Source organism: Eschrichtius robustus, chromosome 15 (assembly GCF_028021215.1).
Source record: "Eschrichtius robustus isolate mEscRob2 chromosome 15, mEscRob2.pri, whole genome shotgun sequence".
In the NCBI taxonomy this organism is placed as follows: Eukaryota; Metazoa; Chordata; class Mammalia; order Artiodactyla; family Eschrichtiidae; genus Eschrichtius; species Eschrichtius robustus.
In genome coordinates, this window is record NC_090838.1 from 85,309,826 (window position 1) to 85,336,461 (window position 26,636).

The 26,636-nt window shown below is 45.8% G+C and overlaps 1 protein-coding gene across 1 annotated transcript in view; it reads right to left on the reverse strand.

The window, feature by feature from the left end:
• ACOXL (acyl-CoA oxidase like) overlaps window positions 1-26,636 on the reverse strand; it is a 369,695-nt gene that overhangs the window by 244,572 nt on the left and 98,487 nt on the right. The window contains 1 exon segment of the mRNA XM_068564616.1: window positions 12,534-12,568. Coding sequence (XP_068420717.1) covers window positions 12,534-12,568 — 35 coding nt within the window.

The following is a 26,636-nucleotide window of genomic DNA, read 5'->3' on the forward strand; positions in this document are numbered from 1 at the left end:
ATGGGCATATATATTCGGAAAACCAAAAATGGACAGGACACAGGCACCCCAAAGTTTAGGGCTTCTCTGTTTACAAGGACCTCGCCTCGGGTACATGTTAAATATCCCAGGAAAGAGAAAAATGGATAAACAAGTTGTGGTACTTATGTACAATGGAATATCACTCAGCCACGAAATCAACCAGGGTGATACGGCACCTGTCAAGGGAATACACAGAGGACCCTGCACCTCCCCTCATCCAGCGGGACTGTCACAAGCTCTGCACAGTGGCCCCGAGATGGCAGAAAGGCTGTTCTTCTAAGTACGAAGAGGAGCCCGCCGATGGTCTTCGCACAGGCTCGTTTCTCTGTGCAGAGGGCACCCCGTTCACTGGGTACCTGGTGCCCTGCCCCCTGCCCGGCGCAATCAACCGAGTGGGAGTTGGGGTGACACCTGCCACACTCGCCTGGGTGGCCAGGGCGGAACACAGAGCTGCTTTCTCACTACTTTCTCACTGGTGAGAGCTAGAAACAGCTGCACCCCCTTCCCCGGGTCTCCAGAGAGAGGCCAGCCAACCGATGAGTTTTCCAGATGGATGAGATGAGCAGTGCCTCTAGGAACGTGACCTCAGGCACCTGCACCAGGGCCTCCGCTCTCCCCACGGAGGGGGGCCAGCCCGGCCCAGCCCGGCTTCCTACAGGCTCAGGGGACCCCAGACTGGAGAACAGGTGCTGGCAGCCCCTCCAGCACTCCCCGCCCTGGCAGCAGCCTTGTGGGTGAAGAATAAGGTCAAATACAATTGCCTCCTGCTGAACCAAACCACTGAAGGGGCCTCACTCTACCCAGCACCTTTCGGTCCAAAAAGTCCACGGGTGACAAGAGTCCTGACCACCCCTGTGAACCGGCTTCAAGAGATCAGCCAGTTAAACTGTGCGAGGTTACAGGTGTCAACTGTCTTCACTGAAGATGACTGAGTGAGCAAAACCAGGGAACTGGACACGCAAAACACAGCCTAATTCCATATGCAGAAGCCCTGAGACCGCATCCCAAAGCACCTGGACACAGGACTGTCCACGTGGCCTCAGACTCGGTGGTCTCAGTGCAGAGGGGCCCGGGCTCTCTCCGACCTTAGCTCTCTTTAGGTCATGTTTGCTGAGGAATAACTCAATTACAGTGAAATGCACCCCTCCTAGGTGTTACAGTTCTACCAAAATTTAGAATGTCTACCATGCCCCCCAAAAATCCCTCATGCCGCTTTCTCAACCCACCCCCAACCCTGGCAACCACGGACCTATTTTCTTCCCTATGGTTCTCCCTTTTCCAGGATGTCATACAAATGGAATCATACAGTATGTGCTTCTGAGTCTGGCTTCTTTCACTCAGCATGATGCCTTTTTACTGCTGAGTATATTTCATTGTGCAGATGTGCCAGTGAAATGTGGGATGTGGAAGTCTGTTTATCCAACTTCCCAGGTGAAGGACAGTAAAGATTATTTTCCTTTTGGGGCTGTCGTGCATAGAGTTGCTGTGGACATTTGCATACAAGCCTTGGTGTGGGTGAATGTTTTCATTTCTCTTGGGTCAGTACAATCTTGGGAGTGGAGTCACTGAGTGGGGTACAGTAAGGTAATGGTTAAAATTACAAGAAACGGACTTCCCTGGTGGCACAGTGGTTAAGAATCCTCCTCCCAGTGCAGGGGACATGGGTTCGAGCCCTGGTCCGGGAAGATCCCACATGCTGGGGAGCAACTAAGCCCCTGCGCCACAACTACTGAGCCTGCGCTCTAGAGCCCGTGAGCCACAACTACTGAAGCCCACGCGCCTAGAGCCTGTGCTCCGCAACAAGAGAAGCCACCGCAATGAGAAGCCCGCACACTTCAACGAAGAGTAGACCCCGCTCGCCACAACTAGAGAAAGCCCGCGCACAGCAACGAAGACCCAACGCAGCCAAAAATAAATAAATAAATAAATAAATAAATAAATAAATAAATAAATAAAAATAAAATTACAAGAAACTACTGAAGTGTTTTTCAAAGTGGCCGCACCATTTTGCCTTCCCACCAGCAAGGGATGAGAGTTCCAGTTACTCCATGTCCTCATCAGCACCTTCATGTCAACAGTGTTTTCGAGTTTTGTGTTATATTGCTGTGTTTTATTGGGTTTTTTTTTAAGCCACTCTGATCTCTGTGTAATGGTATCTCACTGTGGTCTTAATTTGCATTTCCTTAACGACTAATGATGTTGAACATCTCTTCATGGGCTGATGGGCCATCTGTAGCTCTTCTTTGGTCAAGTATCAGTTCAAGAATTTTTGCTCATTCATTCAATTGCTTTCCTGTCAAAGGGTTGTGAGAGTTCTACACGTATTCTGGATACAAGTCCTTTATCAGATAAGTGTTTTGAAAATATTTTCTTCTGGTTTGTTTTTTGTCTTTTAGTTTCTTAGCAGTGGTTTTTCAAAGAGCAGATGTTTTTAACTTTGATAAAATCCATTTTACCAACTTTTATAGTTTATGCTTTTTGTGTCTGAAGCAATCTTTGCCTGGCCCAAGGTCACAAAGATTTTCTGCGATGTTTTATTCTATAAAGTTTTCGGGATTTTTTGCTTTTACTTTAGGCCCATGACCCATTTTTGTTCATTGTTACACATGTTGTAAGGGATGGGTTGAGGCTTTGGGGTTTGATTATCCTTTCTCTGATGGGTTTCCTTGGCACTTTTGTTGAAAATCAATTGATCATTTACGTGTGGGTCTACTCGTAGACGCTATTCTGTTCCACTGACCTGTACATCTGTCTTTCACCAATACCACGCTATCTTGATTACTGTTGTTTTAGGGTATACGTTCTAAAGTCAGGAGGTGTAAGTCTTCCAACTCTGCTCCTTTTCAAAACTGCTTTGGCTATTCTAGCTCTTTTGCCTTTATATGTAAATTTTTGAATTATCTTGTCATTTTTTGAATTAGCTTATCATTATACAAAACATTTACGTTTCTACATTTTCATTTGATTTGTATTGAATCTCTAGATCAATTTGAGTTGGGTGCCTTACATTTTTGAAAGTAAAAGAGTGGTTACCTTTCAGAGATATTATAAAAGGAAGACCAACCAGTTCCTCCCAGACCCACCCATGCAGAATGGCTTTGCCAAATGGCCTTGGCTCGAAGGGCTGAGTTGTGGAGTTCACATGTTCTGATGTGGAGGGGCACGTGTTGGGGGGAATAAGAAGGCAGTCTGCCTCTCCAACCTGCTACCTCAGACAGAAAGGAAAAGACACAAACAGGAAAAGACCTGGAAATTAGGCCTGAGACCTACAACAGAAAGGAAAATGGTTCCTGGACAAATTGTTGAAAAGGAGGTGACATCTAAGCGGCCACTGGAGGGTGAGTAGGAGTACACTAATGCAGAAGAGAGGAGGAAAGTTAATTCTTTAAAGGAAAATGCCAGAGCAAGGGGTAAAGGAGGCAGGAAACTCAGGGCTGCAAAATGGGAGGAGACAGAGGTGGGGGATGAGGTCTGGAAGCCCATGCTGAGGGTCAGAACGCTGTTCTCTACGTATGGAAGCCCATGGAAACTCCTGAGTGGGAGGGGCATGATCAGATCTGTGTTTGAGAAAGATCCCCTTGGTGGCAGGAAAAAGATTCCCCTAGAGGCCATCTTGTGGAGGTGGCAACAGGTATGTGATGAGCAGGTCTGACTAGGGAAATGGCCAGGATCCTGGACGAGAAGGTCCCTAGAAAACAAAGCCACCAACTTGATACCAGACAAGAGATCAAAAGTGGATGGAGAATCAAAAAATGGGCAGAAGACCTAAATAGACATTTCTCCAAGAATACATACAGATGGCCAATAGGCACATGAAAAGATGCTCAACATCGCTGATTAGTAGAGAAATGCAAATCAAAACTACAGTAAGGTATCATCACCTCACACCAGTCAGAATGGCCATCAACGAAAAGTCTACAAATAATAAATGCTGGAGAGGGTGTGGAGAAAAGGGAACCCTCCCGCACTGTTGGTGGGAATGTAAATTGGTGCAGCCACTACGGAGAACAGTATGGAGGTTCCTCAGAAAACTAAAACTAGAGTTACCATATGATCCAACAATCCCAGTCCTGGGCATATACCCAGAAAAGACAAAATCTCTAATTTGAAAAGATACATGCACCCCAATGTTCATAGCAGCACTATTTACAATAGGCTAGACATGGAAGCAACCTAGGTGTCCACTGACAGATGAATGGATAAAGAATATGTGGTGTGTATACTCAATGGAATATTACTTAATCATAAAAAAGAATGAAATAATGCCATTTGCACCAACATGGATGGATCTAAACATTATCATACCAAATGAAGTAAATCAGACAGAGAAGGACAAATATATGATATCACTTATACGTGAAATCCAAAAAACTGATACAAATGAACTTATTTACAAAACAGAAACAGACTCACAGACATACAAAACAAATTTATGGTTACCAAAGGGCAAAGGGGGTGGGGGAGGGCAAAGGGGGTAGGAGTTTGGGATTAGCAGATACAAACTACTATATATAAAATAGATAAACAATAAGGAGCTACTGTATACCACAGGGAACTATATTCAACGTCTCGGAATAACCTATAATGGAAAAGAATCTGAACAAGAATATATATATATATATTCTGGTGTATAGTCACTTTGCTGTACACAAGAAACTAACACAACATTGTAAATCAACCATACTTCAATTTTTAAACAGGGGTGGCGGAGGGGATGGAGAGGCACATCCACGTACCCCTTAGTCCCCTGGACCCTGAAAAGCATCTACCACTCACCAGGCACATCCACAGCCCCATGCCGAGCTCTGCTGTACAACCTCGGCCCCCAAGGTCCTCACTAAGAGGATCTAACCCAGACACCCTGTGACCATTCATATTCTGCTCTTCGGAGGGCAAACTTTTGCATAAGCTTATCTAAAAAACACAACCTTCCAAAAGATGGCTTTGCTTTTAAGATTATACCATTGGGATTGAATAAATTTCTTGGCAACCCTGCATATAAATCTGGTTGGAACCTCACTGTGAAGTCGGAAAAACAGACAGATGGAACAGTCGGCCAGAGAACCCCAGTGACAGAAACAACTACTCCCTGGAAGGGGAAAAAAGGCCAGAATGGCATCTTTGTTTATTTTTACAGACTTTGGAGAACAACAGTCTCCACCAGCTGTCTCCACAAGATCAAACCAGCTCCAAATGGGAGTCGCTAGGTGTTTGAAATCAATGTCCAATAGGCCTGATGGCCCTGTTTCTTGTCTTTTCCTCCCTTTGTATCTTAAGATGACAATTTCATTTGCTCATTGATGCAGCCTGTCCATTCAATAAATATTCTGCTTCATCTAGGAACTTCAAACTCTGCTTCTAATCTAAACCAGAACACAAAAGTACACGACCCCTTCACTTCCTGCTGGGCCCTCTTGGGCTCGTTCAGAAACCAATACCTGAAGGCAGTCTCAGAATGACCTAAAATCAGGGGGTCTGCCTTTTCGGTGTAAGGCCACACCCACCTTAGTCCAGCTCAGGGCTGATCAAGCTGTCAACTCGCCCACTTCCCTGGACTAATCACATGCAAGCTCCCCCATTCTCCCTTCCCCTTGAGGTCCAACCCTCAGAGGACCTCAAAACCTTTTAGGGATTGGTACCTGTAGCTCCAATATTAGGTTTAGAGCACAGGCTTGAATGGGGTACTGATTCTATCCAAGAAACTGACAGAAAGAAATCAGTTGTGAGAATGATTTACCTTTAGCCTTCATCTAAAAGTCAAAACTCTGTGGTTTTCCATTTAACTATAACAAGCCAAATGGAAACTTCCCTTCCTTCCTCATTTAGTTTTTTAAACTGAAGTGTAGTTGATTTACAACATCGTGTTAGTTTCTGGTGCACAGCAAAGTGATTTGTGTGTGTGTGTGTGTGTGTGTCTGTCTGTGTATATATATATATTCGTCTTCATGTTCTTTTCCATTATGGTTTATCACAGGATATTGAATATAGCTCCCTGTGCTATATTGTAGGACCGTGTTATTTATCTGTTTTATATATAGTAGTTTGTATCTGCTAATCCCAAACTCCTAATTTATTCCTCCCACACCCCCTTTTCCCTTTGGTAACCATAAGTCTCTTCTCTATGTCTGTGAGTCTGTTTCTGTTTTGTAAATAAGTTCATCTGTGTCATATTTTAGATTCCACACACAAGTGAAATATCATATGGTATTTGCGTTTCTCTGACTTCACTTAGTACAATCGTATTTAGGTCCATCCGTCCTTCCTCATTTATTGGGAAAGGACAACCGACAAAAACAAAAAACAAAACAAAATAATTCTATCGGGGGCCACTTTGCTGCTCTCACACCTTGCTTTCATGAGCCTTTCTTCGAAATATGGTCATAAGTGCCACGTGCAAAAATTCCCCACTGTTGTTGCGTGCGAGCTCTCCACCGTATCGGAGAATGAGAGCCGGAGCTGAGCCGATCCCTCCTGAGCCCGGTTCATCCTGGCCCAGGGGTTCCCACCAGGAGGGAGCAGGCTTCCTCGGGCTGCTGCCCTGTGACAGGCAGGAAGAACATCTAAACTCTCTTTCAATCTTGTAGAAAAAACAAAACAAAACACCCACACAGTGGGGAACAATTTCCCCGCTGGGCGGGTAGTGGGGCCCCTAGAGCTGTTACCTGCAAAGGGCACTTCTGGGGGTTACCCAGCTGTCACCACCGTGTGGATTCCACCCGAAAACCTCAAGCCACACAGCGGGCAATGAACATCAAGAGACAATTTTCCACTCTGTGAAAAATGACTTGACTTTACAAAAATAAATTAAAATGCCATGACAATAAATGAAATGTGTGCAGGACTTGCTGTCAAACACATGGTCGGTCACGGTAGATGCTCTTCCTTGCTTGGTACATCTATACGTTTGGAATATGACTACGTCATTCTCCACTTCCTGGCCCCTCAGCCCCCTATCCTACAGCATGTCACACACACACACACACACACACACACACACACACACACACACACACACACAGAGGCACGCACGCACTCCTGTATCACATGCATAGGTCTGGAGTAACAGGTGTAGCAGGGTTTAGAGGCTGAACCATCATGTCTGGGGCAGGAGTGGGGATGGCTGGGGTGTGCATGTGTTGGTGAGGAGCTGGGGGTAGGGGTCGGGCCGGGGACTGGTCTTGACCCTGAGCACTGTACACTGTAGTTCACTGTAACAAGGGAGATTTGATAGCTGAGGCACCAACGCAGACGCACCAAAACAAAACCGGGCATCCTTCGAGCCGTAAGCTCCTTTCTTGCTGCACAAGAGCCCCTCTCGCTCCAGGAAGCTCTGCCCCACATGTCTGTAGCAGCCTGAGAGGTGTTGCCTGCTAGCAGCGTTACCGGATTTTATAGGCTCCTTCTCCTCCTCCCACACTCATGTCCTTTAAGGCCACCGAGTCTGTCCCTCTTCATAGGTGAGCCCATCCTCCCAATACTGGCCTCTTGGAACCACATTCGCCTCTTCCCTCCTCTTCATCTCACCCCCAACTACTGAAGGAGTCTGCTGGGATTTCTCCACCACCTCGCTTGGCCCCAGCCCTGCTGTTAGAATTCTGGAAACAGACCTGGTGATTAGAACCAAAAGTCCCGAACTGTGTTTCCAAAAACATCCCTATCCACACAAGAAAGACCCAGGAAAACCTCAATCCCGTCATCTGGGCTCTGGGCAAACGTGACAAGGGAATTGGAAACCATTTCTCAATAGCAACCGTGAGCTTTTGAAGTGACCAAGAACTACAGAGACACAGATACAACCCCATTTAAAAAGTAATCAACAGGAAAATAGTACAGCAGCTCCTCAAAAGTCTACAAATAAAATTACCGTGTGATCCACCAATTCCACCCAAAAGAATTGAAGGCAAAGTTTCAAAGAGATATTTGTACGCCCGTGTTCACAGCAGCATTATTAACAATAACCAAAAGACAGAAACAACCCAAATGTCCATCGACAGGTGAATGGATAAAGAAAAAGTTACATATGGAGTGGAATAGTATACAGCCTTTAAAAAGGAAGGGAATTCTGACACATGCTACGTGAATGAACCCTGAGGATATTCTGCTAAGTGAAATAAGCCAGCCACAGAAGGACAAATACCATATGATTCCACTTCCATGAGGTTCCTCGAGTCATCAAATTCAGAGACAGAGAAAGTAGAATGGTGGTTGCCGGGGGCTTGGGATGGTGGTGTCAGTGTTCAGCGGGTGCAGACTTTCAGTCTGGGAGGATGAAAAAGTTCTGGAGATGGATGGTGGTGATGGTTGCACAACAATGTGAATGTGCTTAATGCCACGGAGCTGTACACTCCCTAATCCTTTTTAAGGGTTCAAATTGTAAATTTTATTTTTTAGATCATTTTTAATCTAAAAAAAATGACACAAATGAACTTATTTACAAAACAGAAATAGACTCACAAACATAGAAAACAAACTATGGTTACCAAAAGGAGGGAGGGGGGACATGAATTAGGAGTTTGGGATTAACATATACACACTACAATATATAAAATAGGAAAACAATGTCCTACTGTATAGCACAGGGAACTATACTCAGTATCTTGTAATAACCTACAATGGAAAAGAACCTGAAAATAAATATATATATATATATATATATATATGTATCGATATAACTGAGTCAATTTGCTGTACACTTGAAACTAACACAACATTGTAAATTAAGTATATGCCAACAAATAAATAAATAATATGGTAAATTTTTGTTAGGTATAATTTACCAAAAAACAGCAATCGACAAAAGGATACAATTAATCTAAATAAGCTAGTAGGATTTTTAAAGAGGGGACACAACCAGAAACCTACCCCCTTCATCCTCCTCCTCCTATGTGAGGACAGAGGTGTGTGACAGGGCCAGGCAGCAGGAGGGACAGAAGAGCCACCACCAGGCAACACGGCGACCTGCAGGTGTCTGAGAGGAAAGGCCGATTCCTCCTGTGCCCGCTGACCCCGGAGACAGGACAAAGGCCATGGGGCAAGGGGCAGGTGATGTGGCCCTGACCTGCAAATGTCTCCTCAGTGACACCGTACCAAGTGTCACCCATTCCTGCAGACTGGACGATTCTTCCTCACCACACTTGATAGCTGCTGTTGTGCTTCCTGGAATTTTTAAGTCAGAATCCCCTCTGTTTCAGAAATAATTTTTGCAAAACACAACCTCTGGGGACTTCCCTGGTGGTCCAGTGGTTAAGACTTCACCTACCAATGCAGGGGGTGCAGGTTTGATCCCTGGTCAGGGAGCTAAGATCCCACATGCCTCGGGGCCAAAAAACCAAAAACATAAAACAGAAGCAATATTGCAACAAAGTCAATAAAGACTTTAACAAATGGTCCACATCAAAAAAAAAAAGCAAAAAAACCACAACCTCTGATAAGGCCTCCGTTATTTTAAGACGTTGGTACCTGGACAGGTCAAATGCTCCTCACGACCTCTCCCACCTTGGCTTGCGTCAATCGGATGTGGAAATTGGACATTTACACTTTGTTCGAGGCCCAGCCAAGCCAAAAAAAAAAAAAAAAGTCTCCGGGTCATCCCTGAGTTACAGCAATCACTTTCTAATCATTCTCTCCGCTCCTAAAGACTTCAGGCTCCTGGCAGGGGCACATGGATGCCGTGAGCCGTCTCTTGTGAATACGGGCTTCGCTGGGCCACCGCTCACTCCCGGGGACCCCAGCCCCTGAGGCATATGGTGAAGGCACTCGGAACTGGCAAAGGAAGCTCAGTAGATACCTTCACTTTCCTCCTCCTCCACCTCACTACTTCCCTTTGTAACTTATTTAGATTTGTCTTCGCTTTTTGCTGCATTTATGCAAATATCCATGACTCCCTGCTCTGAACCTAACCGCCCAGAGCTAAGACAGGAGATAGGACAGCCTGGAGGCAAACTTCGCTGGAAGCACAGCCCAGGGGCAGCTCCCTTTGCCAGGACGTCTCCCGTGAGAGCACAGCAGTGGCCTGGCCAGGAGGAGCGCGGGGCTAGGCTCCTTGGATAAAGCCTGGACCCAGAAGGCAGATGCTCCCGTAGACAGACAACTGCTAGCCTTTCTGCTTGCCTGCCATCCAGCCTGGGCAGGGCCTTTGTTTTGAGGGGTGGGTTCCACGTTTAGGGTTGCGACTGAACTCCTAGGGCTACAGACGGAAGGCTGAGGCAGCCAGGATCCACCCCACCCCTCCACAACCTCCCCATACGCTGCCTCTCCTCCAAATACATGTCAAACAGTCATTGAAAGGCTATGTGTTCTCAGGGACCTGTATTCTCAGCCTGCCCAGGCATCTCCCTGAGCCAGCTGGACCTGCGTCCCACTCTCGCACTTTAGCGGAATGAGGATGGTTTAAGGGCCGCTGCCTCTAAGAAGCCTCCTTTGATTGGCTGACCTCCTCCTATGAGAACTGCATCTGTCCTGTCTTCTTCATACATACCCCTTGTGTACCCCCAACTAGTGAGTGCCTTGTAGCAAGGACAGTCTTAAATTTCTTTTCACAAGTGCTCTAAATAAATACTCCAACATTCAGCTGGGCTCTATGGCAGAGTGCATTTCCAAATATGGCCAAACAAAGCTCTGCCACCTCTCATGTTCTTGTTACAATGTGACCGACACTCCTTCGGCTGAGTGGGGGGTTCTCTACTCCCTCCCTCTGAACACAAGTTGGGGCTCGCGACTACGCCAACCAATAGAACAAGGTGGAAGTGATGCTCTGTGAGGCTGGGCCACAGAACGGAGACAGCTTCCACGTGGTTCTCTCTTTCCAGGACACTCACTCAGAGAAAGCCAACCACCATGCTGTGAGGAAGCTCAAAAGAGCCCATGTGGAGAGGAACAGAGGCTGCCGCCCCAGCCACGAGCCAGCCTCACCCACCAGACACAAGAGCAAGTGAGCCTTCCGATGACTCGCTCCCCAGCCCTTGAGTCCCCCAGCACAGGCTCCAGACCCTGTGAAGCAGAGACAAGCCATCTTCACTGCCCTTTCCAGACCCCTGACCCACACACTGCACGAGCATGATAAATGGTCGTCCAGTGACAGTAGGCAGATAGGAACTGGGGCAGAATCCATAAATGTGGCCACAGGATGAGCAGCTCCAAAGCTCCGCCTTCTCTGAAATGGGCGTTCGTTTACCACCTGAACATTCTTCTTTCCCTTCATCACAACGGAGCTCCTGTCCTTGGCTCCCGTAGGGCCATGGCTCAGGGTGCCTACCTTTCTACTCAGCCTCCTAAACCTCCATCTACCAGCCACATTTCCTCAGCAAGGCAGCTGCTCTGGGGAAAGAGGAACAAAGGGGAATGTTGTTTACAATCCAAGTGAAGTGCTTTCTTCCATGGAGCGCCCACCACCTCCATGGGGCTGTGATAGGGAAGAAGAAATCTGACCCCATACTGAATCTGTTTCTTTTACTTTAACCTTTGTATTCTATTGCTCTTGCTACAAGTTAATCACTAAAAGAATGTTGCCTATAGCCTGGAATATACAAGGTAGCCCATTCTCAAGGCTCTGACCTTTAAAGGTATAACACTTTCCCATTCACATAGAGATAAAAAGTTGCAGAACAGAGAATAACATTTGTCTCGTTGGAGGTTTATAGGAACATTGTGCCCTGACCTACAGGGACAGCTGCAAGAACAAAGGATTCCAGCATCAAGAAGTCTGCAACAACCAGCCACACCCCCTCCCCTTTTAGTATGAAAGAAGCCTGAATGGATCTTTGGGACACTAGTCCATCTTCACAGTCTGCTGGCTTTCTGAATAAAGTCGCTAAGCCAAGCCCTCGCTTGGCTTCCTGGCCTCGTTTCTCACGCAGGACATCCCTGTTTCCACTTCTCACCCTTGGACAGAGTCCACTCCCAGAAATCACGTCGGGTCCCTGCTCTAGAGCATTACATTTTTGACTTTAAAAGAGATGGGTGGGGCTTCCCTGTTGGCACAGTGGTTAAGAATCCTCCTGCCAATGCAAGGGACACGGGTTCGAGCCCTGGTCTGGGAAGATCCCACATGCCACAGGGCAACTAAGCCCGTGCGCCACAACTACTGAGCTCATGTGCCTCAACTACTGAAGCCCACGAGCCTAGAGCCCGTGCTCCACAACAAGAGAAGCCATCGCGATGAGGAGCCCATGCACCGCAACGAAGAGTAGCCCCCGCTCGCCGCAACCAGAGAAAGCCCGCACGCAGCAGAGAAGACCCAACGCAGCCAAAAATAAATAAATAAAACAGATAAATTAAAAAAAAAAAAAAAGAAATGGGCTATCTACCACAACTTTTACGTAAAAATCTTATTCCTCCAAAGACTGATTAACTCTCACCAATCAAGCAACTAGAACAATTTCATCTACTTGCTATCACACTGACATCACAGATGGAGCAGCCACCAAAATTAAGCTCAGAAACTTGTAGATTCAAGCAAACCAAAAGCTATAAATCAGTAAGGATACTCCTTAAAAGAAAAAATGTAACTTTACCTGTGGCTGTAGCGAATGGCTATCATCAATCCAAGGTGCAATTAAAAAGAGAGAGGAATACATATTAAATAATATCAAGCATATGCTGAATTCACAAGAAAACTGACTTAACATGCCAATTTTTTTTTAAGCATTTCTTAAAACACCTTCCTGCTAATGCTTCCTAAATAACACTTTTTTTAAAAAAATAACACGTTTTAATGATCAATCTTTCGTTTCAACTTCACTCTTAAAGGATAATGGTATTTTGAAAAGGTCTTAAACAGGGTACAATATTCCACTGTGGATTAGACAGAAGGTGTCTCTCATCAGGAAAGACTTCCAAAACAGGGCTCTTTTTTGCCTTTTTAAAAACGCTTTCGGGGCTTCCCTGGTGGTGCAGTGGTTAGGAGTCCACCTGCCAATGCAGGGGACACGGGTTCAAGCCCTGGTCCGGGAAGATCCCACATGCTGTGTAACAGCTAAGCCCGTGAGCCACAGCTACTGAGCCTGCGCTCTAGAGCCCACGAGCCACAACTACTGAGCCCGCGTGCTGCAACTACTGAAGCCCGTGCACCTAGAGCCCGTGCTCCGCAACAAGAGAAGCCACCGCAATGAGAAGCCCACGCACCGCAACGAACAGTAGCCCCCGCTCGCCACAACTAGAGAAAGCCTGCACGCAGCAACGAAGACCCAACTCAGCCAAAAAAAAAAAAAAAAGCTTTAATGTTTATTTTTTATTTTTTATTGAGGTGTAATTGCCAAACAAAAGGGTATCTATTTAAAGTGATGACATATACACATACATTGCAAAATGGTTAACACACATTATCACATTAATTAACACACTCATCGCCTCACAGAGTTACCTTTTATTTCTTTTTTGGTGAGAACACTTAAGATCTGCTCTCTTAGCCACTTTCAACTATGCAATACAGCGTTGTTAACTACAGTCACCATGCTGTACATTAGACCCTCAGAACTTATTCTTCTTAGCCCTGGAAGTTTGTGCCCTTTGACCAACATCTCCCCATCTACCCCCACCCTGCAGCCCCTGGCAACCACCATTCTACTCTGTTTCCATGAGCAAAACAGGGCTCTTTCAGCTCTGAGACAAAGCTGTGAAAAGATGGGATTGCAGAGCGGATCTGATTCTGAGGTTTGCATTAGGAGAGCATGGCCACGCCCAGGTCCTGGGAGCGACCCTCTCACTACCTCCACCCCAGGGGGACTGACCACTTGGGCCAGAGCCTCCCTGAGGGGATCAGCACAGACTTCACCCTGATCCTGTCAGCTCAAGGCCAGCAAGGCAGCTCCGAGGACTGCAAGGAAATCGCACCTGTGATATACACGTGACATCAAGAGAAAGTGTACACGACTGCCGGGCACGGCCACAAGCAGAGCCCGAGGTGACACTGCGATTTCCTCCTTACCCTGTAGGGGTGTCAGGGAAACCTCTCAAGCACAACTAGGGGTTGGACCATATGGCCTGGGCCTCGGCTGGTTCACGCAAGGCCAGTGGTGGATTACATGAGAGCCACGTTCAACTGCTAACCATAGGGGTGTCAGCAAGTGATTTAAACTCTCAGAGCCTCAGTGTTCACAACTGTAAAATGGGCAAAGTAATTATGTTCTCACCAAATTAACATAAGGATGAAACAATTTTTCTATCTATGTGTTTGTGTGTACATACCGCCTGATGGATAGGAAAAAAACTCTATAAATAATCACTACCACTATTTATAGGCAACACCTCATTGATGAAAATGTCACACTCCAAAATTTGATTTTTAATTGTTTTTAAGTTTAATTTTTGCAACTTTGCAAGTATTTCATCCTGTAAAACACAGTGGTCAGCCCTAATCAAGCCTATGTTAAGTCTCACTAACCCGCTTGTGGCTGAATTATGGCATGACTAGTTTAAGAATCTCAATTGCAGTTAAAAACCAAAGCATCATTTCTGGGCCAAAAGTCCACCTAAGTAGCACCTTAACACCCCCAAACACGTCACTGCCCATTCCCTTGATGTCAGCTCCCATAGAAGTGAGGGTGGGGAGGTGACATTTGTGGCACCCTGCTGGGTGTTGCAAGATGACAGGAGGGTCCCTGGGGCAGTGGGAGGGTCGATGGGGTAAGCAAGAGCCGAGGGGAGGAAGAGTTAGGAGAAATCTTTGTGATAAGAAAGCCCAATTCTTCTAACCAGCTCAGGATACTTCGGAATCCCACAGCTAGTGTGGGAATAGCTCCAGGATCATTCGGCTGGGTGTCACCACTGCATGCACCTGAAGTATGGAATCAGCGATGGTGACATGAGGCTTCATTTTACCGAAAGCATATCTAAAAGTGAAGGCATGAAATATATAACAGGTTGATTTCATAACCCCCTCGCCTGAATGCATTCAATTATCTATTTCAGCTCAGCCAGGAGTACATTTTCTCTGAGACTTCAGCAAACAGAAGAGGAAGATGCCTCAGGGACCATCAGGAATTTAAAGAAAAAGGAGGAAATTACTGGGGGAATGAAATAAAAGTAGAAACTGCAGCCTAAAAAGGTCAGAATGAGCAATTTACCAATTTCACAGGCTGGGTAACTTCACATTTCCTGGGGTTAAAAAGTTCTGGCTTACAGTTAGGCTAATTATAAGATAATTTTACTGCCTGAATATTTTGATAAGCTTTGGAGTACTGTTTAACTGGTGGCTTTCCACAGTTGAAAGATAAGCCCTTGCTGGAGTAGGGAGAGGAAATGGGTCTGGGGAAGGACAAGAATAAGAAAAAAAAGCAGAAAAAGTTGTTACATGGCAGCTGTGCTGGTTAAAAGGGGCTAGGAGATAAATCCTTCACAGAAGCAAATTTGAATTAAGCATTTTTATTAGTCTTTTCTTGGCTTCTGAATCAAATATGTTTTACAGTCATTTTTAAAAGGACACCTTTGCTAAGGAAGAGAGTGTGAACCTTGGGATGGTACAGACCAGCCACAGAACCCCGCAGGTCTCCAAAGATGCGCTAGGGAACAGGATGATTGGCACCTGTACAAAGACCCCAGAGCTACGTGGGAACCCACTGATGGGACGGATGGGAACAGGTCATTGTACAGTCCTTCTGGAAACCTGGCTTAAACGCCACAAAGAATGCACTGGATCTGATTAGGCAGCCCTGAGGAGGTACTGGAAGAGCGTAGAAAGTTACTGCGGGCCTCGCCATGAAACCCCACATTGGAACAGGTAAACGAGGCCAGTGAGCTGTGTGGGGAGCCTCCTTATGTCTCCTCCTCCTCCTCCATCCTACATATTATCTGACCCTAGAGAAGGCAGGGGAGGCAGAAACTTCTCTGAGGTTTCTGCCCCATAGAAAATGCCACATCAAGGTAACTGGGCCATCTGCTGAGAGATGGGCCAGAGTTGCTTTTCTCCCTCGGCCTTAGGGACGTCCATCAGCCAGCCAGGCCCCTGTGAGCCCTCACCCTGGCCAAGACGCATCAGCATCTCAGAAATTCTTCGAGCAAGTCTCACCACTGCCTGTGTGTGCACACACAGGCACATGTGCACACATTCACACCCGACTCACTCGCATGTGTGTGCACATAGGCACACATGTGCACACTCGTGTGTGCGTGCACACGCTTACACACAGAGGCACATCCACACGCATGTATGCATGCACAGGTGTGTGTGCATTCCTATTCATGCATGCATGTGCACATATAAATAAGCACGTGTTCCTGGGTGCACACGTGCACGCACATGCTTATACAATACTCGCGTGCACCAGCACATGTGCACATATACGTACGGATACACATTCCTACAGCCATGTGTATATGCATTCACCCATGTGCATAGAGACACTCTGGCATTTGGAGAGGCCCATTGAGCCTCCTGAGACAAAGGGGGGGCCTCAGACAATTGACCCTTTTGTTGCTGGTCTCAGCAGGGGCCCTGGGGAGAGAGAGGAGGGAGGCCCGGGGGTTGGCCCCCTGACCCCGGCCCAGCCCGGGCTGAGGCCCAGGGACACGGAGGTCAGCGGAGTTTTGTGCAGCCACCCTCCATCGAGAACACCCCCCCGGGACATACTGTAAGTATTGCCAGAGAGCACTTAACAAACTCCCATTCGGAGTACTTCTTTCGAGATTCCCACAATCTGTTAATAACAAAATTCAATCACATTTTAATGGCCAGGAAAGAGTAATTTAACTTTTTTTTTTTGCAAAATCTCCACCAACTACAAAAAACCTTTTTCCTGCTGCTTCGGCCTGAAAATGCTCCTTTTTTGGAACAGCTGACCGAGGCAGCTGTTTCGTATCAAGTCTAGGGGTTTTCTATATGACCCAGGGAGCTCAGACAACTGGCAGGCCTTCCTGCATTAAAGCGTAATCTGAGAATAATTTGCCATAAAACACCCAGAAGTGGGCCAGCTGTAGCCGGATACACCCTATAAAGCACCACGTGGATTGCGCAGACCTTGTAAAATAATCATAATTTTAGAAAACACATTTTTAAAATCCATCTTTTGAAAAAACTTTAAAGGAAAGAAGTGCCTGGCACTGTCTTAGAAGGCAGTAGGGAACGGCCTTACAGGTGCACGGACTGTCACCAAGCGCCTCTTCCCTAAGGCCCGCTGGCCCAAGGGTCCCTGTGTTGCTGGGAATCTGCTGTGCTTCGTGTTTACGATGCGCTGTCACACACACAAGGCTGCCAGCGGCAGGTGAGGAGGAGAAGTCCAGTAAGGGCCAGCCTCCAAGTCATCCAGCTGGTGAGTGGCGCTCCAAGTGTGAGTCCAGAACTTTCTAGACCAGGGGTGGTCTGCTGGCCGGGGCTGTGACCAGAAGCCACGCCCCTTCACGTGGTCAGCCACCAACCAGCCACAGCCCTGGCACCAGTGCTCCCCGTTCCTCAAAAAAAAGCCGGACATCAGGGGTTTTATTATGAAAACTCCCATGTTTGAAACTGATTTGACTACTTTTCAAAAACTACGGGAGCCAAACAAAACATGTCAGTGGAATTTGGCCAGGGGGCCACGGGTCTGCAACCCCACTTTACACCTTTCCATGTTGCCAAGGCTCTCCTCGGGTTTTCCAGGCTTCCAATCTTGAATTAATGAGTTTGTGACAAATTTGGGGAAAGCCTTCATGTTAGGTGTGACTCTTCCCTCCCTTTCCTATACTTCGGTGGTGCTTTTTTTATAGTTGTTTTTTTTTTTTAATTTAATTTCAAGGGTCCAAAGATTTATAACATCACAAAATAAACTCACAGAGAAAGGTTGTTGTTTATTTTCCTCCTGTATTTTTTAAACGATTTCCTCCCCTTTTCTGGGAAATATGGGAAAGGAGCGTGAAGGGGAGAAGAAGGGCCATGGCGTGGACAGAATCCCACACAAACAGAGCCACAGTGTGCTGGTCCAAGGATGGGAGGCAGGGAGAAAGTGATCCACCAAACGCGTCCTATTAACCCCTTCTCTGGCTCTCCTTCCAACACTGTCCTCTCCTCCCAATAGCCAGGGCCCCCGTGCTCCCACAAGCAGCACCTTCCAGAGCTGGTCTTCCTGCAGGTAACACCCCAGACTTCCTGCCCCTCCGTGCGTGACTCTGAAACCCTGCCACACACGCCACAACCCACTAGTCCTCAGCAGTGGACGTCCGTCTAGGGCTCTCTTAGGCGCTCGCTACTTCCTCTGAAAAATTAACTATGCTGGACCAGCCGATGCTTATGGTCAGTCGCAGGGAGCTTTGTGGTCCAGTCTCCCGCTTTTTCTTGCCTGTTTCCTCACGTTACCTATTTCGTGGGGTTGTTTTAGGCAGATTAACTTAGACTTCTGGGATGAGGAGGAGCAGTCACAGCATCTCCTGCAAACTTGTGAGCAATGCAAGTTCTCAGGCCCTGACCCAGACCTACTGAATCGGAAACTCTGGTGGGGGAGTGGAGTGCGGGGCAGGTAGCCAGCCCTCCAGGGGTCAAGTTTAGGAAGCGCTGAAAGAGATGATGTATGGAAAGAACTTCGCAAAAGGCTTGGCACAGGTGAATTCTTAGTAACTATGACGACGACGATGATGTAACATTGACAATGTTACAGTTCATAATAAAACTATTTTCATTTTATGTCCTCTTAATGTCATGTCAATGTCCTACACTCAACTGCAGGGATTATCATCGCTGTGAGCTCAGCCAGCTAGTAGGCCTGGGGTGATGTTTGGGGAGATGAGGCCTCCTGGGGCTCACAGGTGATTACCCACTCAGCAGGGAGAGGTGTCCACACCCGGCTGAGATCCACTGTGTGCTGTCCACAAACAAGTACAGGGCCGGCTTCGTGGAGGCCAAGGGCAAGGTCTCAACAGGCTGCAGCCCTGCCCTCCCCCCGCTGTGCTTCTCTCTCTCATTCCCATCAAAAGAGGGAGGAGACGGCAAGAAAGGCAGGAGGAAGAAACAACAACAACATATTTCTCATTATTGAGTTTATTTCGTGATGTTATCCTTCCTTGGGCCCTTAAAATTAAATTTAAAAAAAAACTGAAAAAGCTAAAGAAAAAGTCACACTTAAGTTTAGGAAAAGAAGGGCATATGTATAATATGTAAACTCTTTCCAGATTTGTCAGAAACCTAGTAATTCAAATCTGAAACTTTCAGAACCTGATGTAAAACTTGCTAAATCAATGGAAATTAACATTGAACAAACACTGAAACCTAGGCGGTGGTTGTTTAACCAACCTAAGAAAACAAGTTGCCTTTAAGTCTCTAAGCCCCAAGTAACTGAAAAGGTAAGACCCGTGATACTGCCGTTCCTCCTCGCAGTACCTGGGAACCTGAGCCAGGCACCATCTTTTTGGAGTAAAAGTTAAACAGCTCTGCTTGGAAAGCTTGGAGATGAGCTTTCACAAGGACTTGCTTTGTCCCCCAATTCGCACAAATTAAAAACATCTGTGAGTCTGGAGTTGCTGCCCGTTCCCCCACCCCCCCAAGCAACAGCACCTGGGCCCCCTTCTGCCAGGCATCTCCCAGGGACCAAGCCCCATGAGCCATGGGTCAAGGGACCACCCCCTGCCCTGCTCTCAACCTCGGTACCATCCTCTGCAGAGAAAACAACAGTAACTGCAGCCCCTCCCCAGGAGACAGGGGGCTGGACACTCTCAGGGCCGAGCAGTGACAAGGACTCCAGGAGGCCAGCTATCATCCTTGTCATTGTCATTAAGTGGCCGTGGTCTGTCCACCTGTGTCACAGCAGAGTGAACTCATGGGCGTACATCAGGGCCCGGTTACTCACCTTTGTGTGGCCGGTACCCAGAGCTGGATAAACAGGGCTGCCAGAGAGCTTCATGAACCACTGCATTCACTCCGGGGAGAATTCAGCTTGTATTCACTGAATTCACTTACAGCCTGTAAGGGTCAGAGGAGCTGACCGTATTTTTTTAAGTTTTAGGTTTCCAACAAAATAACAGTAGATTTTGGTTTCTTGGCTTCTCTTGATATGAATGGTTGGGTATTCGATAATATGAAGAAACCGCACACTCTTTTCGTAGAAAACCTAATCTGCACCGGCGTGACGATGTACGTGGATTCTGTGTGCAGCCTACATCACAGAACAACTAACCCAGAAAACTCTGGAACTTGCAGTGGCAAACACTACTTAAGTGAAAGCTTGATTATAAGTCAGAGTCGGCCGGGGGAGAAGGAAGAGGCTGAAGAGAAGAAAAGGAAATGTACGCGGACTGAAGGGGACAAATGGGTGACACGCTCACATGCAGTCAATAACAAGAGTATTTTAGGGCATTTCTATGGTGGATTTTGGCCTGTTCAATACAAGAAAATGAAAGGCCGTTCATAGCCTGTCACTGCAGCTTAGCGACCCCAAAACCGCTCGTTGACCCACTCTGACCCCCAGATCCTCATCGGAGTCAAGAGTAAAACTCCCAGGAAAGGAAATCCCTTTTTAATGTAAGACACAAAAATACTTTTAAAGAACCTGTTTCAAAGAAAGAATACCAGTTTTCTTCCTTCTAGCTCTTACCTACTTTCTCCTCTAATCAAATTCTTACCAGAAAGAAATTCACAAAAACATAAACAGACAAACAAAAATCCCTCCTCCCAGGTATATGGGACGTGGGCTAAAATGAGGCCCTCCAGAAAACATGACAGCAGCTGTTAAAAAGACCGCAGTAAAAAGAATTTAAAAAATAATTTTAAAAAAGAGTGCAGTAGATCCACTGCTGAAAAAGAGACAATATATTTTTAAGTAAACGCTTAATTATGAGATAACTGTATTAATAGATTCACATGCAGGTATCTGAAATTATATAGAGAAATAATGGAGAGAAGCCCCATGTATCCTTTGCCCAGTCTCCTCCAAGATGTCATCCCCAGTGACATCTTGCAAAATTATCGTGCAGTATCACTGAGGGTATCGACATCAATACAGTCCAGCTACAGAACATTTCTGTCACCTTGCGTTGCCCTTTTATAAATGCATCCATTTCCCTCCCACACTTATCCCTGTTTAGCCCCTGGCAACCATCAGTCTGTTCTCCAGTCCTGTAATTTTGCCTTTTCGAGAATGTAATATAAATGGAAGCCTACAGTATGTAACCTTTGGGGATTAGAGCTTTTCATTCAGCATCATTCTCTGGAGATTGATCCAGTTGGCTGCATGTACCAATAGTTCATTCCTTTTCATTGCTGAGCAGTATTCCATGGCATACTGGAATACCACAGCCAAGTAATCTGTTAAAGGACATCTGGGCTATTTGCAGTTTAGGACTATTATGCGTAAAGCTGCTATGAACATTCATGTGCAGGTATCTGCATGAACACAAGTTTTCATTTCTCTGGGATAAATGCCCAGGAGTGCAACTGCTGGTCATATGGTAGTTGCATGTTCAATTTTATAAGAAACTGCCAAACCGATTTCCAAAGTGGTTGTACTGTTTTACAATCCCACCAGAAATGTATGAATGATACTGTTTCTCTGCATCCTCACTAGCTTTTGGTGTTATCACTTTTTTAAAAAATTTGTGCCATTCTGATAGGTATTATTCTGATAGCCATTGTGGTTTTAATTTACATTTTCCTAAGTGTCTAATGATGTTGAACATCTTTTCATGTGCTTATTTGCCAACGGTAGATTCTGCTCAGTGAAATGTTTGCCCATTTTCTATTTGGATTGGTTGTTTTTCACTGTTGAGTTTTGAGAACTCTTTCTATATTCTATATACTAGTCCTTTGTCAGATATGTGGTTTACAAATATTTTCTCCCAGTCTGTAGCCTGTCTTTTCATCTGTGTAACAAGGTCTTTACAGAGCAAAAGTTATTTGTTTTGATGAAGTCCAACTTATCAATTCTTTCTTTAAGGGATATGCCTTGGTGTCTACTCTAGTAAGGTGGATGGACCTAGAGTCTGTCATACAGAGTGAAGTAAGTCAGAAAGAGAAAAACAAATACCATACGCTAATGCATATATATGGAATTTTTTAAAAATGGTACTGATGAACCTAGCGGCAGGGCAGCAATAAAGATGCAGACATAGAGAATGAACTTGAGGACACAGGGCTGGGGGGCAGGGCGGGGGAGGGGGAAGCTGGGGGCAGAGTGAGAGTAGCATCGACTACCAAATGTCAAATAGATAGCTAGTGGGAAGCAGCCGCATAGCACAGGGAGATCAGCTCGGTGCTTTGTGACCACCTAGAGGGGTGGGATAGGGAGGGTGGGAGGCAGGCTCAAGAGGGAGGGGATATGGGGATATATGTATGCATATGGCTGATTCACTTTGTTGTACAACAGAAACTAACACAGCATTGTGAAGCAATTATACTCCAATAAAGATGCACAAAAAAACTTTTAAAATCAAAGTATTTTTTAAAAAACTCTTTGTATACCCGTAGACCCCAAAGATTTTCTCCTATTTTTTCTGAAACCTTAATAAATTTATGTTTTACATTTAAAACCATGATGTATTTTGAGTTAACTTTTGTATAAGGTGTGAGACATTTTTTTAAGATTTTAATTTTCTTGGAATATAGTTGATTTACAACGTTGTGTTAGTTTGTGTGTACAGCAGAGTGATTCAGTTATACAAATACATATATTCATTCTTTTTTAGATTCTTTCCTCATATGGGTTATCACAGAACATTGGGTAGAGTTCCCTGTGCTAACATTTTGCAGGGGGGTCGGGGGGTCATCGTTTGTTTGTTTACAGATGTCCAATTGCTCCAGCCCCATTTGTTGAAAAGGCTATCTTTTATTCCATTGAATTTCTTTTGCACTTTTGTAAGGAATCAGTTGGGCATATTTATTGGGGTTTATTTCTGGGCTCTCTATTCTGTTCCATTGATCTATTTGTCTGTCTCTCTGCCAAAACCACTAGACTTGATTACTACGTAAGTATTGAAATTGAGTAGACTGACTCCATCCACCTTATTCTTTTTCAAAAAAAAATTTTTTAGGGACTTCCCTGCTGGCGCAGTGGTTAAGAATCTGCCTGCCAATGCAGGGGACACGGGTTCGAGCCCTGGTCCGGGAAGATCCCACATGCCGCGGAGCCACTAAGCCCGTGCGCCACAACTACTGAGCCTGCGCTCTAGAGCCCACGAGCCACAACTACTGAGCCCACGTGCTGCAACTACTGAAGCCCGCGCACCTACAGCCTGTGCTCCGCAACAAGAGAAGCCACCACAGTGAGAAGCCCACGCACTGCGACAAAGAGTAGCCCCCGCTCGCCGCAACTAGAGAAAGCCCACACGCAGCAACAAAGACCCAACGCAGCCAAAAATAAATAAATAAATAAATTAATTAATTAATTAAGAAATTTTTTTTAGCTATTCTGCTTCCTTTGCCTTCCCATATAAACTGTAGAATAATCTTGTGTATATTCACACAAAAAAATCTTGCTGGAATTTTGATAGAAATTGCATTAAACCTGTATAACAATTTTGAAGAAAATTGGCATCACTACTATATGGAGTCACCCAATCCATAAATGTGGTATGTGTCTCCATTCATTTAGATCTTCTTTTATTTCTTTCATTACCATTGTATAATTTTCAGCATGCAGTTCCTATACATGTTTGTTAGATTTACTTCTGCGAATTTCTCCTCTCTCTCTTTTTGAGCAAGTGTAAATTATTTTGGTGTCCACATGTTCATTGTTAATATATAGAAATACAATTTATTTGTGTATGTTTATCTTGTGTACTGCAACCTGCTAAATTCACTTAGCAGGTTCTAGGAGATTTTTTGTAGGTTCCTTGGGCTTTCTGTGTAGACAAGCATCATCTCCAGACAGGATCGGTTTTGTTTTTTCTTTTCTCATCCAAATGCCTTTTCTTTTCTTGCTTTACTGCACCAGCTGGAAGTCCAGCACTATGTTGAGTAAGAGTAGTGAAAGCAGGCACCCTTGCCTTGTTCCCAATTGTAGGAAGAAAGCATGCAGTCATTCACCATTATGTATAATGTTAGCTACGGGGGAGGGTTGTAGATGTCCTGTATCAAATTGAGGAGGTTCCCTTCTATTCCTATTTTTATGACAGTTTTTATCATGAATGGGTGTTGAATTCTGTCAAATGCTTATTAAAAACACTTATCCTCCTTTAAACTCTCCCCTCTCTTCTCCTCTGTCTAGTTTTTTAAAAAATACACAAAACGAATGAAAAACCAAGCCCTCTGTCCAGGTGTATAGAACATAGGCTAAGATGAAGCTTTCCACAGAACGCAATCACAGGTGTTACAAAAGAGTGCAGTAGATCTGACGTGAAAAGTGCCACAACATACTTTTAAGCAAAAAAAAAAAAAAAAAAAATTGCAGGTACAATCTAAATGTGCATATAATGTGTTGAGGGGATATCTGATATTGAATGGTTATATATATAATTATTAGAAAGGAAGTCTGGAAGACTAAATACCAAATTGTTGGATGGGAGGGGTTTGGGTCGAAAAGGATCTTCACTCCCTATCATTTTATACTCTTCTCCAGTGTGTAACGTGAATGCTTTAACATAAGCAGGTATTAATTGGTAATTTTTAAACGATCTAATAAGGGAAAGTATGGAAAACAATTACCTTGCAAAATGCTATGAACCATGTACTTTTTGCATAGCTGAATGCAATTTTTCTCTTAAGGTGCTGTCTTTTGTCAGCCTGAAACATGGATGCTTTGGCAAGGAGATATCATTAAAATATGTTCCACCGCCACTCAAATTCACACTGAATAAAAAGGACAACATTTTGAAATAAAGATTCAAGAAAGGGAGTAAAAGAATGAGGACACATCTCTTGGTAATAAAAGTCTCTCACCCCTACCCCAGTAGATTCTCACAAAGGTTCCATCTCATGACCTGAATTTTTAGGTCAGTATAACCTAAAGGTGCTAACTTCGGACTTTGCCGGGAGGGGAGGGAATTTGTCGAAATTGATGGATTTGATAGAGGCAGTGACTGAAACGCTGCACACACACCCAGCAGAGGGGGAGAAAGACACAACCAGACAAAGAGAGCCCTACCGAAGTGTGATTGTGTGGTCACTGGGATACGGAGAAGGAATGAGGCAAAACACCTTCTCTAGTTTACAAGCACTGCTGCGAGCCACCACTGCCTCATCAGGTGACAGAAGAAACCTTCCGAGTTTTCTCCATATTTCCAGGACAATTCTCCAAGGTGCGTTCTCTTCCTCGGAAGAGAAAAATCAACTTCCCAAAGAGTAATCAAGTCAAGCGACACAGCTGAGGGGAGACCAGCACACCCCAGGGCTACCAGTGAGGCGTGGGACCAGTACTAACCACCACCAACAAAGACCCAGAGGCACAAACCCACCTCCCGAAGCGGATGCCAATTAGACTACAATGAGCTGGCACTCCAACGTGAGGTGGGGTTGGAGCTTGGGAAGTTCAGCAGGTAAAAAGCTGTAGCACTGGCATAAATGGCACAGTCACTGAATCAGAAAATCTAACCAGTATCAGACATATGGGAAAATACTCAAGCTTAGGATGTAATATGAAAAAGGCAGAACATAAGTGATAAGCATTTCCACACTGACGTTACAACCACAGAAAAAGGTAACACAGGTGACTCCCCCCTCATCCTCAGCTCACCGGCCCAGCCACCCTCTGGGGTCAGCCAATGTCTCCAGCTGAGCTGCTCTGGACCCCGCCCCTCCCCGTGAACCCCACTGCCACCTCCTTGAGAGCGTCACCTTCCCTCCCAGGAAGCACAGCGAGAGCTTCCTAAGGGGCTGCCTTTCTCCAGCTGAAAACTCCGAGCTGATCACACTGCCGAGCCCTGTGCAACGCCCTTGTGGGACCCCAGTGGCCGCGTGACGAAGCCGAGACTACAGAGCCACCTCAGCTGCCCCTTTTTCAACCACCCACCCCTTTCACTCCCACCTGGCTCATCAAATCAGCCCCAGATTCCCAAACGCAGTGCGTGCTACTCCCTTTCCCATCCCACCCCATCCCATTCCCCGCAGTGCTCTTCTCTTCTCAGTCACCTTTCAAATCCTATTCATCCTACAAACCCCCTCAAACATCATGACCCCTGGGAGGCTTCTCTGCCCCACCCCGGCTTTCATCAGCCCCTCTTCCGGCTCCTTCGCCCAGCATGTGCGAGGCTGCGATCTGTGGACAGACGTCTTTCCAGCATCCTGCAAGCTCTCGGAGGGCGGGCTTTCATCTTCCATCCCATGCCTGGTCCACAGGGAATCCAGGAGTTCAGTGAACATTTGTTGAAATCATGGGTTTTGTATTTCCTTCGTTGCTCTCCTTTAACATGGTTATGCAGTTGTCTGTGGGCATTAAGTTACATGAAATTTGTATTTGCCTCCCTCCCGTCGCAGATGCCTCCATGTTCTTGTGCTATGGTGCAATGGCCACCAATGGCAAAGTTGTGCTTACTTCTCTCTGTGTGGAAACTGCCCATTTTATGCAAGTGAGATACAGGGTTCCAGCTCCATCATCAATGTTTATGAAAAGCCTATTGTGTGTAAGACAATGAGGAGGTCATAAAGAGGCACAGGGCATGATCCCTGAGCTCGGAGAGTACAACATAAACCAAGAAAATAGCTTCATTATCCACTGTGTTAAGTGCCAGACTCCAGGGGTTCCCGGGAGGGTGACCTGGCTGTGAAACCTTCACAGAGGAGCTGGGGCTGG